A 15,308-nucleotide genomic window follows, 5' to 3' on the forward strand; every position below is an offset into this window, starting at 1 on the left:
ATCCTGCTTGCCTTACTCATGCAATTAATCTCAGTGACTTCAGTGGTACTACTTGTGGGTCCTAGTTCAGCAGTGCGTAGGCTGCACAAGTCCCACTGAAGAACTAGTCCCATTCATGAGAACCAGGATGAAAGCCCATGCTGTTGCCTCGGTGTAATCCGTAAAGTCGTATGTATGTATGTTGTTGTTTTTTTAAAAAGGCCAAAAATGGCTGAGAACTTCAAAATTGAATGATAGCAGACTACTAATCTCAGTGATGATCGAACCTGATGGTAGTATAAACAAAAAGAGCTTTTCAGTCATGCCTGTAGTTGTTTTCATCTCTTCACACTGATTATACAGACATTCTAGGCTTCGGAGTGACACACAAGAGTGACAATCATGGAATGTCATTGTACTGAGTAAGCCTGTGCTGAGATACATTGCTGAATAGACTTGGACTATTGAATCTGAGCTTGCCTGTATGAGGTGAGCGGGATTGGGCCCTCATACTATAACGAGCACTATAAAAATCCAAATTGTACAAAATATGGCATTGTAGAGCATTAATAATGAAAGATTATGGATGCATAATATTTTATTTGAAGGACATTTTCAAGTCAAACTTGAATCTAAATGAGATCTTGCAACAAGAAGTTTTTACAAAACCTGAGAGCAATAAAAAAGTTTCCGTAACTTGCCATCGCAACAAAAATAATCATTTCCCTGCAGTGTTTTCAGTTCAAACAGCACTGAGACACTAAAAGTGAAACTGAGATTTTTGTTGTCAAAGGCAGAGAAATGAAAAACTGAAAATTAAACCAGAATAAATATTTCCAGTTTTAATCATCTGAGATATTAGAAGTGTGTTTGTTTCAAGAAGATTTTTAACCTGGTAACATTTCTTTACAAAATACTTTTTGCTCTGTAAACAAAGATAAAGACACATTATGTTGCACGGTACCTAGTACTGGATTGCATTGATTAGACACTGCCCCATGTTAGGAGCAGTATGGGATAGAATCCAGAAGACATGCACATTCTGCTTGCCTCTTTGAAGTCTACAGATGTGCTAGCCTCACAGAGTCCTCGGGCTGAGGTGAGTGCAGAGTTGAAATTGTCATGTGCCCCTAAAGAGAGGTAAAACATGGACAGGAGGCTCCTTGCACTCTCCCTCAGTTATGCACAATTGTATGGCAAGGGACTGTCCAACTGCTAAACTGAAAAACCATGTCTCAAAAACCACGTTTCAGGAGTTTTGTCTTATAACAGCTGCCTTGGTTATAAGTTCAGCCTGCTTTGTGGCAATAAATAAGCTTCACTGAATTTCTGGATTTTAAAAACATTTTTTTAAATCCATGCGTTGCAGTGACCAACTTTTTAAAAAATATGGTGGGATATGCTGATAGTCTGTGAAGACACTATGCTAAAAAATGTAATTTGATCTAAATGCTGACTCTTTAGAAAAAGGTCACTTAATGAAAAGAAGAGAGGTGTTCAAATGCCAAATAAATGGTATTAGAAATTTAAAATATCATACTGTTCTCCTGGCAGATCAGTCACTGTTATGATTACTTGAGAAAATTCTTACAAGAGTCTGTCTCTTAATACAGGGGGAGGAAGGAGCTCCTGGTTCAAAGGGCTTTCCAGGAGAACCAGGATTTCCAGGATCCCAGGTGAATATTAACATTCATCTAGGTCAGGGGTTCTCACACTTCATTGCATCGTGACCCCCTTCTGACCACAAAAATTACAACACGACCCTGCTGAGCTCTCAAGCAGCCAGGCCTGTCTCTCTCCACAGCTTGAAAGAGACTGCCTGAGCTCCGGCCCACAGCCTTTTATAGGGTCAGCTGTGGCCTGATTGGGGCATAGCCCCAGCTGTGGCTGCCTTCCCCATCTGGCTAGTCTTTGGCTCACAGCCCCATCCCTTTCCCAGGTCTGGCTGTAACCCTTTCAGGGCCGCAGCGAGTAACCACACATCCCCTCCAAATTGCCCCATCTTCTGACTACCAGATGCTGGGACTGGACGTCAGGGGATGGATCACTTGATAATTGCCTTGTTCTACTCATTCCCTTTGGGGCATCTGGTATTGGCCACTGTCGGAGGACAGAATACTGGGCTGGATGGACCATTGGTCTGATCCAGCATGGCCCTTCTTAAGTTCTTGTGTGCACCTGGACCTCTTGAGCAGGAAGAGACTTGTGGGCAGCTGAACTCCCATTCTTGGCTGACTGTCTGCTATGGGAACCCAATGTCTGTAACTGTGTGTGCTAGAACTCACTGATTACTTTTTTTCCCCATTTTTATTGCTTTGTGTTTTGCTTTGGTGGGAGGTCCTGGTGCCACCGGGGACCTTTGCTGACATCTTAGCAGCCTCCCTTCAGAGTGTCTTGCCATCTGGAAGGATTCCTCCCATCCTTCCCCCTACAGATCTCCCTTGTCCTCCCTGCTTCCCCCCACCCCCACCTATGCAGCTGGAGTGTAGCTGTGCCCCTGAATGTTTGTTTCCCCGTATGTAAAATGGGGAGAATACCTCTCACACCATAATGATATAAGGATGAATCAGATGTTGTTTTAAGAGCACTTGCAAGACATAAAGCCTATATAAAGGGCTATGTGGTGTTATTTCTTAAGACAGGGTATTTAATATTTCTGTTTGTAATATATGCATTTGTGTGTTAACTGGATTTTCTGTCATCTAACATACCTTCTAGGGACAAAGAGGGATTAGAGGTGTGAAAGGAGAGAGAGGAAGTGAAGGAAGTAAAGGTCTTCAGGTAAAAATACTGTGTGAAGTTCACTTAGTGTTCTACTCACTGTGTGTGTAACTAGTGGGAGACTTACATTTTTGCTGCTGTTTTACTGTGTTTTTTGTTTCAAAATTTCTGTGTGGTGTATCATGATATTCTGTCAGAGAGAAATGTATTCATAACGGGCTAAAGGAATTTTAAACATCTCAGAGCAATGCTAAACTGTTTGACGTTATATGAAAAAAAATCTGCAATAGCTATATAACAATTTTCTTTATATTCTAACATGACCCACCAGTTTATTTAGGGGTACAGGAACATGTGTGTGTTTGCATAAATATTGCAAAACATAGATTAAAATAATGGTTTTAAGATTGTAAAATGAACTACTCAAGGGTAAGAAAATAACAGAATTTTTGCTTTATGATAGTATTTAATTAAATGACATACAACTATGAGACTCAGGAAGCTGTAACTGGTACCTTGACAGTCACAGTAACTGGACCACTGAGTCTGAACCACGGTACAATCACCGAATCTGGACCTATCTACTAGCTAATTTAACAAGAAAGCTATCCAAATCTGGCAGATGGAGCCACTATCAGTTTGATTTTTCTAGGCTGAGTTTTTCAAACATTGGGGGGAATTCCCATTGAAATCAATGGGATGAGAGGTAGGCCAGTGCTGAGTATGTTTGAAGTCTCACCTAACGTTTATATTTGCTTGGTTGCCATACTTTCCATTCTCTTGGCAATACTGTCTACAAGAAATGTCTGATGATTCTGTTGCTGTTTTTGCTTTTTGTATTTGGCACTGTCAAGGTTTTTTCCCCACTTTGAACTTTAGAGTTCAAGAAGTGGGGACTTCTAATGAACACTTTTAAGCTTAATTACTAGCTTAAATCTGGTACGCTGCCACCAGCCAGAATGTAGTGTCTGGCACACTTTCTGTTCCCCCAAAACCTTTCCTGGGGAATCCAAGACCCAAACCCCTTGGGTCTTAAAACAAGGAGAAATTAACCTTCCCCCTCCTTTTCCCCCCAGACTTTCCCCTCCCTGGCTTGCCTTGAGAGGCTTACACAGATCCAAACTCCTTGGATCTTAAAACAAAGAGGAATTAACCATCCCCCTCCTTTCCCCCCCACCAATCCCTGGTGAGTTCAGACTCAATCCCTTGGATTTTAAAACAAGGAAAAATCAATCAGGTTCTTAAAAAGAAAGCTTTTAATTAAAGAAAGGAAAAAGTAAAAATTATCTCTGTAAAATCAGGATGGAAAATGCTTTACAGGGTACTCAGATTCATATAGACTAGAGGGACTCCCCCCCCCCCAGCCTTAGATACAAAGTTACAGCAAACAGAGGTAAAAAATCCTTCCAGAAAAAACATATGTTTACAAGTTGAGGAAACAAACATAAGACTAATCCGCCTTGCCTGGCTATTACTTACTATTTTGAAACATGATTCAGAAAGATTGGGAAAGCCTGGGTGTCCGTCTTGTCCCTCTCAGTCCTGAGAGCGAACAATGAACAAAACAAACAGCACAAACAAAGACTTCTCTCCACCAAGATTTGAAAGTATCTTGTCCCCCTATTGGTCCTCTGGTCAGGGTCAGCCAGGTTCACTGAGCTTGTTAACCCTTTACAGGTAAAACAGACATTAACCCTTAACTATCTGTTTATGACAGGCACTTTGCATCTTAACTGAGCAGCTGTATTTTGCATGTTTCCGAAGTATTTACAGTCAATTTACCAAGCAGAGAGGCTACATTCCTAATTTCTTTCAGGATTTTCTCTATTTCTGACAAGTTGCCACCTTTCCTGTGACCAGAGTCTCTGGAAAACCATTGCACTTAAAGAGCTAGACACACTGAGCTTCAACAAAAGAAGAAACTGTATTAGGGAGTTCCCTGAAGCTAACAATAGGTCTTCTCCTGGTTCTCTCTTGTAAACTTCCTTCAAGCCATATATGTTGTTTGGGTTTATTTGTGTTCGAAAGATGTGGCCACTGTGACAAAATAAAAAAGTGAGACAAAATTCTGCTTCTGTTTATGATGGGAGTGGGAAACTCCCATTGAAATCAATATTATCCATATAAACCAGCTACAAAGCAGTGGAAATTGTATCCATTTAACTAAAGATAGAATTAGGCCTTTTTGGTTTATATATGACTACTATAGAAACTATGTGGATGAGAAGCCAGTAGTAACTTTATCTGGATTCTTTTTTAAGAATAGGTTTTAAGTCTACAGTATAATTACTTTATAGACACATCTCTGTCTGGAATTGAGAAAGCAATGTTTGGTGGATACTGAAAAAATGTTCTGTACCAGTCAAACCGTAAATGGCCTTCATCTTGTACAATGTTGCTGCCATGCTGGTAGGAAAATAAATGTTTGGTCTAGACTTGAAGCAATGACTCTAGGCATTATTTATGCTGACTGCTTTTGCTGCCTGCCAGATGGCTATGGAGAAAGCACAGGTGGCACAGCTGAGACTAGATTCTTGTCATTTTACATGAAGTGCTAATGTGGTGTTACTTGTTGAAGCTGAGCCATTGAACATTATATGGTGGTTACCAGTTGCAAAAAGAAGCAAAGTGATTTGGTAGTGTGTTTTTGTTTGTTTGTTTGTTTTTTCCAAATTCTCACTAGATATCATATATTCATTTAATTTCAGGGTGAACTGGGAGCTTCGGGTCCAAAAGGGAGTCCTGGCAGTCCTGGGATGAGAGGAAATAAAGTAGGTTTCATTCCATTAATGACTTCTGTTTTAAAAGTTTGTTTGTTCCCACCTGAAGATCTTGCCTTTGAGCCTGCTCCTAAAACAATCATTCAGGCAAAAGTCAATAAACGGGTGTTTTTGAATGACTACCAGTCTTTGACCTCAGTGGCAGCTGTGTGCATAGTTCAAGGGCCATGCATAATCCTAAGTAAGACTGCGTTTCAGTCACAGGTATTTTTAGTGAAAGTCATGGACAGGTCACGGGCAGTAAACAAAAATTCACAGCCCATGACCTGTCCATGACTTTTACTATATACTCTTAACTAAAACTTGGTCCAGGGATCCTGCGGGAACTCTGTGGGGGCAGGATGTGGGGAGGAAGGGAGTGCTGGGAGGGGGGTGGCCCGACTCCTCCACTGGTGCCAAGGGCAACACAGCTGGTGGTGGCTGCGGCGCACAGCCCGGGACCCCCACTGATGTTGTGGGGGAGGTGGGCAGTGGTGGTGCACAGCCTGGGGCCCCCACTGGTGTTGTGAGGGAGGTTGGCAGTGGTGGTGCACAGCCCGGGACCCCCACTGGTGTTGTGAGGGAGATTGGCAGCGGCAGCACACAGCCTGGGACCTCCACTGGTGTTGGGTGGGGGAGGGGGGAATGCGGGCAGCAGTGCACAGCCTGTGATCCCCACTGGCACTGGGGGGAAAGGATTGGCCAGGCTGCAGGCTCCCTACCTGGCTCTGACAGGCATGTCCCTGCAGCTCCAAGGGGCAGGGGCATCCAGGCAGGCTCTGTGAGCTGCTCCTGCCACAAGCGCTGGCTCCACAGTTCCCATTGACTGGGAACCGCATCCAATGGGAGCTGCTGGGATGGTGCCTGGGGGCACGGGCAGTGCGCAGAGCCACCTAGTCCCTATGCCTGGAAGCTGCAGGGACATGCCAGTGAGAGCCGGGGAGCCCCCCCATGCCGAGGTAAACGTTGCTTCGCACCCCAACCCCTGCCCCAGCACTGAGCCCCTTCCCACACACCCAAGCTGTTGCTGCTGCTGGCCAGGGGCTGCCCGGCTTGGGTAGCCCCTGAGCCAGCCGCACTATCTACTGCAGAAGTCACAGAAAGTCATGGTATCTCACTTCCGTGACCTCCATGACAGACATGCAGCCTTAATCATAAGTAATGGCGTGAGATTTACTGTTTATATTTATTAAACTTTTGGATTGTAGCTTCTACAGTATTCTTAAAATCAGTTGGATAGAAAGATTAATCAGGCTCTGTGGTTTAAAAGATATTACTTACAAGTCTGAGATCATATTTATTGCATTTAACAGGGAGAATATGGTGATCCTGGAGAGACAGGACAGAGAGGGCCACCAGGTCAGCGGGGAATGCAGGTTTGTGTGTTATTCTCTCCATGTGCAGTGGTAGCCAGAATCTAGTCCTTAATTTATAAATCACCAATCCTGTCGCTTCTTTCTGTCCTCCTGACATTTGAGTTGCTACACAGACGCTTAGAATTAATATAGACATTAATAGCTGGAGTAAAGCACAGACAGAAAAAGCAGATGATTTAAATATAATGGTTTATTCACAGGGAGACGATGGTGCTGCTGGATATGGTGGACCAGGAGAGAAAGGAGCAAAGGTAAACATGAAAAAGGAAAAATAAATGGAAACTCTTAACTTGTTTTTACATTATTTTAGTGAGAGTGAAAACTGCAGGGGAAAAATGTTGTTTCATTATCATCTCTGACTGTAAATCCTGCAATCTGATCCACACAGGCAGATTTCTGCACCCATTGACTTTGCAGGGGATCCATAAAAATCCACCGTATGGCTCAAGTCGTAAGATTAGGGCCATAGGTTGTAAAGTCATTGGGATTGTTTTTCTTTGTCTGTCAATTGCCATGTGTGCCTATGGCAACATATAAACATTAGAAAATAAGTTATAAACTCTTAAAATTAGAGTAAAAGATAAAAATATAATAGTAATAACTCTATTATTTATTGGAGCATTATTTTAATATTGTTGTTATTGTAAAAATATTTTAATGCTGTCCACACTCAGGAAGATATTGTTCTTGCCCTGAAGGGCTTCCGGTCTAAAAAGACAAGCAACACATGAAGTGTGCAGGAGAAGGATAGAATCAGATGATATATCCTTCTGTAGATATATTTTTATATAGCTTAGATATATTTTACAGTTAAATAAGTTCACATTTACATTTATCATTATTTACAAAACTTCTTTTGAAATGAGAGAGAAAATTCTGCCACACTAAAACTAATCAAAGAATAGTTCTAATTTACTCAAAAAAAATGCTTCCAATATTGATTCCCCTCTACTCTGAATTGTGAGGTCTAATATTTTGATATATCAAATCTTTCTGTCATAGCCACAGATGCCTGACAGCCTAGCCAGTGCCTGTTCACTGTACAGTTCCTGTCTGTGTTTAGGAAAAACTAGTAAAGCTATTCTGGAGTATTTCATCTTTACATAGTCACTTCCTTTTAATATATCGACGCAATTAGGAGCACATGAATAGCCCAGTAAAGTACAGTGCTTCTTTATATTTTAAATGATATATGTCTGAGTAAAATAAGGGAGAACAGAACACTTTTCAAAAGCTTTTTGTCTTTGCTGTGGGTAACTACTGCCAGACTCCCTGAACTTCTCCATCCATGTCTTTTAACCCTACTAATGCAAACCTCATCTTTAAATACCCTTCTTCTGGCAAGCCTACCCCACTTTAGTAACATACTGTCACACCCCTACTATGCTTCTTGCCATTCCCCCTCCCCAAATACCTCATATGTTCTAGGACTTAATCCAGAAAGGTGCTCCCATTGGGAATTTAGGATAACCAGCACATTGCAGGATTGGGCTCTAAACTTCTTTGTCTGCAGATATATTTTGGGTGCAACCCAACTCCCATTAAAATCTACGGCAGTCTTTTCATTGACTCTAACAGGAGTTGGGTCTGGCCCTTTATGCATCAGTTGTATCATTCAGCTTACATTATAAGCTTCTTGCATCAGGGGCTGTGTCGTCTTCTGCATTTTGTACAATGCATGTCAGCACATCAAAAAATAATAGCAACAATAATACTGTTTTCCAGCATATTGCCAGTTTCACTGCTTATTATTGGGTTATGTGTCTGCTTCTGAAAAGTCAAATATAGGAGAAAAAACTGAGTAGAAATATCAATGTAATGGATAATTTTATCTTATTTACTGTAAATAACAGGGACAAGAAGGATTCACTGGAGATATTGGACGGAAGGTATCGTACTTCACATTAATGTTGTAGCTTTCTGGTCAGTAGACTGGAGTATCCTCTCCATTACACCACTTTTGCACCAACAGAATTCTGCACTTAACATTATGTTGGCATAAAAACAAGATAACAGAGTGGAGACTTTAAGGATGGAAATAAGTTTCAATGGTAGATTTTTGGTAGAATAAAAGAAACATTCTTGATGTTTCATGGGAAGAAAGTTCTGATTTATCTCTCAACATCTGAAATTCTTTATGATACTAAAGGGTTAAAAAAAATCTTGTTTGATCACCTTATTTCTTGGAAATTTTAAAGTTTTTTTTTAATTTATCGCTTTTAATTATTGTGTCTCATTTCTGAGATTGTTGTTGGAGTCAAATCTTACATTTAGAGATGTGCTGAAACAGCCTCTGGGAACATGATTCTCTAAATATAGAAATAGCTGTGTATTGTGCCTGCTGGTTTAGGAGTGTGTGTCCCACTTCTTCCTGTCAGTAACATGGAGCAGGTAGCAAATAGTGTCAGCAGTTACAAAGCACAATTATCCAAACAAAGTGTCAGAAAAAATCCCCAGATAATATCTTGCACAGCCTTAGATGCACTTTTGCGTTTTGTCTTGTAGTGTTGTATATGAATCTGTGTTTGATATACATAGTCTATTGAAGCTATGTGTATGAAAAATACACTATTGACTAGACTTTTGTGCTGTGCATTACATATGAAGTATGACATCAATGTGTTGCGTAACTGATGGTGAAAATATGCTGATATCTATGTATAGACCAACTAAATTCATTGCCTCATCTCCTGAATTACACACAAATTACAGATTGAAAAAATAATATATAATAGTACATGGCTGATCAAATTATCAAAATTACCCATTTTGGGGAGAAATTACCCATTTTGACATATTAAAAGGCTCCAGTTTTTTTTAAATGTCAGCCCTAAAAGCAAGTCTGACATGCTCATCCTTAACTATTAGCACTTCTTTGCAATTGTAAAACCAAACACCCAAAGTCATGTACTGCTGACATAGCTTCTTTGAGGGAGAATATATAAAACCAGAAAGAATACATGGGGAAACTGTAGGCCTAACTAGTCACTTTTAAGCAAAAAAGACAAGTTGTTTCTTCCATTCTTTTGTTTCTACTGCAGAATGTGTTTCTGTTGATATTTTAATTGCTCTAGAGTTGAATCAGGGTGAGGAAAGACGACTTTATGCCACCTTTCTACTTTTCTGATCAGTTGTGTCCGAAGGAAACTAGGAGCAGGCGAAGAGCTACTCTAAGGTCTCGATCCTTCTCCCGTTGACTTCAATGGTGCCAGATTTGTTTTATCCTCTGCTGCACTGACAGGAATAATCTCCTCTGACAGAGATCACCAGAACATGACCAGAATCCACCTTATATCTTGTGCTCCCCTGACAAACACCCTATCCTGAGGGAAGTAGTTGATATATTGCCAGTTACTTCCACTTTATACCACCAGGGGATTCTCCTGCACTAGGGTTATCATCCACCAGCCCTGTTAGGATAGATCTCCAGCTAGTTGATTCTCTTTTGAGCTGCTCAAAGTAGCAGGAGAGGGCTAAGTGTCTGATGCTGGGAGTCTAAATATAGTAAGGAGATATTTGTTCCATACCAATAATCTTGCACAACTGGGAATTAACACAGTAAAATAGTCAGCATGGTATGCTGTACTTTATAAACTTTCTCACAGGTAGATGCCAAAATAAACCTGGCACAAAGAGCATTTTGATATCTTCTTTTTAATTTTAGTAGTGCAAAACAAAGCGTTTTCAGTGGAAGTATCAATGAAAAATACTGTTAAAAAAGATCTAAAAGTTTTTACATCTTCTCTAACCCTTATACAGTAATAATATGCAATATGGATCAGTTGCTTCATTTAATTAAAACTTAACTAAAATAAAGACAGCATTGAGCCAACATCCAATTAAGTTACAGAAGGGCCTGAGCTAAAAAATTCAAAACAGAATCTAGAGTTTTGGTTCAGCCCATAGTAAAAATAGAGACCAGCTGTGAAATATGGATCTTTATCTGGGTTTGGATTGTGAACTTGTCTCCTCAAAATTCAGACATGTTTCAGATCCAGACTCTTAGGTTGGATCCATCTTTAAAAATCAATGTTTCCCAAGCAATTAGGTTAGGGGCAAATCGCCTCTTGCTTTTCTGCAGGCACAGAGGCTGTCACCATAGCCAGACCAATAAGGTTTCGCTGCCCAGGTGCTGTGATAGGATATGGGGATTGTATGCTGAGGTCTGCATCCCAATACTGAGAAGTCCCTGATAAGTTCTCAAGCAGCATTTTTCTTACTTTGCTGATCTGTAAATGTCTGCTGTTGATGGAGATACTTTTTTAATCAGTTTGTGTATGTACGGAGAAATTGACATTTACCAAAATTTACATATAAAAATCTAATGGTCAGTGTTTAGGACCATTATATGTTAACAAAAACCATCAGTGGTAGAGTATTAGCATTCTAAATAGAAACACTTCCACATGGAAAGAATAAGAACTTAAATATTCCCCATTGACTCAGCAAAATGTGTATTTTCTGAAAGAATCTTTTGTTGGGGGTGGGTGAGACCACACACAGTGCTACTTGTATATATTTTTGTATATACCTATTTCGTATCAGTCTTTGCATTCTTAAAAGCGAGATGTATGAATGGAAGAATAAACAGCAGGAGCCATTTCTTGAGTTATTCACATTTTTGTTTTAATGAATAACCATTTTCACACTTTAATTTTGCTGTATCCAATTAATTAGGGTGGAATTGGAGACCCAGGACCTCCAGGAGAACCTGGACCAAAAGGAATCAGAGGAAAAATGGCAAGCACTCTTTTTTATGAATATTGATTTGTCTTGAGATTGACTTGTTGTTAATGTAGAAATCACATGTCATTTTACCTGCCCAGGTGATAGAAATCTGTTTTAAATAGATATCCTTTAACATGCTGAATTTATGTGTATTACATTGGTTGTAAGCACAATAGTCCAGATCACGCGCTCTGATGCAGTTGCTTTTGTGTATCACGAGCACATCTAAAACTGGTGTAGCCAGCTATGGAAGGTCAATCTAGCGCAAGGGGTGGCCCCCAGTGGCCTATTGCTGGATGCCATGTTGTCGTCTCTTCGGACCAGTGTAATGGGCCACTACCTTGAATGGTCCCTTACAATCTGTGCTAACTACTTATGCTAAACAATCCGTACCACCTTACCTTTTGCTGTGATGCTGGGAGTACCTTTCCCAGACCTGAAGAAGAGCTCTGTGTAGCTCGAAAGCCTGTGTCTCACCAAGAAGACTTGGTCCAATAAAAGATATTACCTCATCCACCTTGTCTGTCTTTGGACCTGGAACTAGATAAGCTCATAGAGGAGAGGTCCATCGATGGCTATTAGTCAGGATGGGCAGGAATGTTGTCCCTAGCCTCTGTTTGCCAGAAACTGGGAATGGGTGGCAGGATGAATCACTTGATAATCACCTGTTCTGCTCATTCCCTCTGGGGAACCTGGCATTGGCCACTGCCAGAAGACCCAATACTGGGCTAGATGGGCCATTGGCCTGACCCCGTGTGGCCGTTCTTTTGTTCTTATGACCAATGGCAACCTGAATAATTTACACTGGAAGACTGGTGTAGCACAGAGCTGGCTCCAAATCAGGGAAACACGATGTCAAATTATTTTATACAAATTCTGTGGGAAGAGTCTGATAGATTTGCCAAATCTTCTTCATTTAATAGGCCAAGGTAAACAAAACACTTCTTTTGGGGTAATTGTTTCCTGTTTAACTGTATTTTCAACTCCTCTGACAAAGGACAGGCAAAGGCATAGTAGTAGTTTTGTACTATAAGTTAGCCATGCAAATTGCTAACCTTTTTCAACTCTTGTTTTTTGTAGTTATCACACTGTGACTTGTTTTTCCCCTCACTTCAGACTGATCTTACTCCCTCTGAAATCAGAGACTTTTGCCTTTAACTTCAATGGGAGCCAGATTGGGTTCTTGACTTAGGGGTTTTTTTTGTTTTTTTGTACATGTAAAATGTTATTGGTTAGATATTACATGTGACATGGTGCCTATGATCCATTAATTTCTAACAAAGAGTAAACTTTTCAAAAGCAGCCAAGTGATTTAGGAACCTCAGTCCCATTGAAAGTCAGTGAAACCTTATACTCCCAAAAAATTTAGAACCTTATGGAAATTTTGCCAACGGACGTTAATAAACCAAAAGAGGCAGCATACCATTTGGATTATAAATGTGTGTGTGTTGTGCTATGGTAGTTTAATTTGTAGCACACTCACTTCTGGGCCAGAAGAAGCTTTTCTGAAATACAGTCAGTTCCCTTTTCAAGAGCCAGGTGCTTGGTCCTGCTAAAGTCACTGTCTGCTGCTGGAGCTGTGCAATATGACCTTTAAAATGGTGTTCAAATGGTGTGTCAGCATGAGAGGAGAACCTTGGACCAACATAGCTAAGAACATAAGAATGGCCCTACTGGCTTAGACCAAAGGTCCATCCAGCCCAGTATCCTGTCTACTGACACTGGCCAATGCCTGGCGCCCCAGAGGGAGTGAACCTAAAAGGCAATGATCAAATGATCTCTCTCCTGCCATCCATCTCCAACCTCTGACAAACAGAGGCTAGGGACACCATTCCTTACCCATCCTGGCTAATAGCCATTAATGGACTTAACCTTCAAGAATTTATCTAGTTCTCTTTTAAATCCTGTTATAGACCTAGCCTTCACAACCTCCTCAGGCAAGGAGTTCCATAGGTTGATTGCATGCTGTGTGAAGAAGAACTTCCTTTTATTTGTTTTAAACCTGCTGCCCATTAATTTCATTTGGTAGCCCCTAGTTCTTATATTATGGGAACAAGTAAATAACTCTTCCTTATTCACGTTCGCCACATCACTCACGATTTTATATATCTCTGTCATATCCCCCCTTAGCCTCCTCTTTTCCAAGCTGAAAAGTCCTAGCCTCTTTAATCTCTCCTCAGATGAGATCCGTTCCAAACCCCTAATCATTTTAGTTACCCTTTTCTGAACCTTTTTTAATGCCAGTATATCTTTTTTAAGATGAGGAGACCACATCTGTACACAGTATTCAAGATGTAAGCGTACCATGGATTTATATAAGGGCAATAAGATATTCTCCGTCTTATTCTCTAGCCCTATTTTAATTATTCCTAACATCCTGTTTGCTTTTTTGATTACTGCTGCACACTGCATGGACGTCTTCAGAGATCTATCTATGATGACTCCATGATCTCTTTCTTGATTAGTTGTAACTAAATTAGCCCCCATCATATTGCATGTGTAGTTGGGGTTATTTTTTCCAACGTGCATTACTTAACATTTCTCCACTTAAATTTCAGTTGCCGTTTTGATGCCCAATCACTTCGTTTTGTGAGATCTTTTTGAAGTTCTTCACAGTCTGCTTTGGTCTTAACTTTTTTTGAGCAGTTTAGTATCATCTGCAAACTTTGCCACCTCACTGTTTACCCCTTTCTCCAGATCATTTATGAATAAGTTGGATAGGATTGATCCTAGGACTGGTCCTTGGGGAACACCACTAGTTACCCCTCTCCATTCTGAAAATTTTACCATTTATTTCTACCCTTTGTTCCCTGTCTTTTTAATCAGTTCTCAATCCATGAAAGGATCTTCCCTCTTATTCCATGACAACTTAATTTATTTAAGATTCTTTGGTGAGGGACCTTTCTAGAAATGTAAGTACACTGTCCACTGGATCCCTCTTGTCCACATGTTTGTTGACCCCTTTAAAGAACTCTAATAGATTAGTAAGACATGATTTCCCTTTACAGAAACCATGTTGACTTTTGCCCAACAAGTTATGTTCTTGTACATGTCTAACAATTTTATTCTTTATCGTTGTTTCAACTAATTTGCCTGATATTGACGTTAGACTTACCGGTCTGTAATTGCCAGGATCACCTCTGGAGCCCTTTTTAAATATTGGTGTTACATTAGCTATCTTCCAGTCATTGGGTACAGAAGCCAATTTAAAGGATTGGTTACAAATCCTAGTTAATAGTTCCGCAGTTTCACATTTGAGTTCTTTCAGAACTCTTGGATGAGTGCCATCTGGTCCCGGTGACTTGTTACTGTTAAATTTATCAAGAAATTCCAAAACCCAGGGCCGGTGCTTCCATTTAGGTGACCCAGGCAGTCGCCTAGGGCACCAGGATTTGGGAGGGCGGCAGACTGCTCCGGTGGACCTCTCACAGGCATGCCAGCGGACGGTCTGCTGGTCCCGCGGCTCTGGTGGAGCATCCACAGGCATGCCTGCATCAGGTCCACCAGAGCCGCTGAACCAGCAGACCATCTGCAGGAATGCCTGAGGGAGGTCCACCGGAGCCGTGGGACCGGCGAGCCGGCCCTGCGCCTAGGGCGCCAAAAACACTTGCGCCGCTCCTGCCAAAACCTCCTCTGGTGACACTTCAGTCTGTGACAATTGCTCAGATTTGTCACATACAAAGGACAGCTCAGGTTTGGGAATCTCCCTAACGTCCTCAGCCATGAAGACTGAAGCAAAGAATTC

At 41.0% G+C, this 15,308-nt stretch overlaps 1 protein-coding gene across 5 annotated transcripts in view; it reads left to right on the forward strand.

Moving 5' to 3' along the window:
• The window catches only part of LOC115645873 (collagen alpha-6(VI) chain-like), a 113,368-nt gene that overhangs the window by 70,375 nt on the left and 27,685 nt on the right, over positions 1-15,308 (forward strand). For all 5 annotated transcript variants that reach the window (XM_030551086.1, XM_030551083.1, XM_030551084.1 and 2 more), the window contains exons 22-28: positions 1,593-1,655; positions 2,698-2,760; positions 5,409-5,471; positions 6,773-6,835; positions 7,036-7,086; positions 8,689-8,724; positions 11,513-11,575. In XM_030551086.1, coding sequence (XP_030406946.1) covers positions 1,593-1,655; positions 2,698-2,760; positions 5,409-5,471; positions 6,773-6,835; positions 7,036-7,086; positions 8,689-8,724; positions 11,513-11,575 — 402 coding nt within the window. The remainder of the gene's footprint in view (positions 1-1,592; positions 1,656-2,697; positions 2,761-5,408; positions 5,472-6,772; positions 6,836-7,035; positions 7,087-8,688; positions 8,725-11,512; positions 11,576-15,308) is intronic.

The sequence above is a fragment of the Gopherus evgoodei genome, chromosome 2 (genome assembly GCF_007399415.2).
Source record: "Gopherus evgoodei ecotype Sinaloan lineage chromosome 2, rGopEvg1_v1.p, whole genome shotgun sequence".
Taxonomy (NCBI): domain Eukaryota; kingdom Metazoa; phylum Chordata; order Testudines; family Testudinidae; genus Gopherus; species Gopherus evgoodei.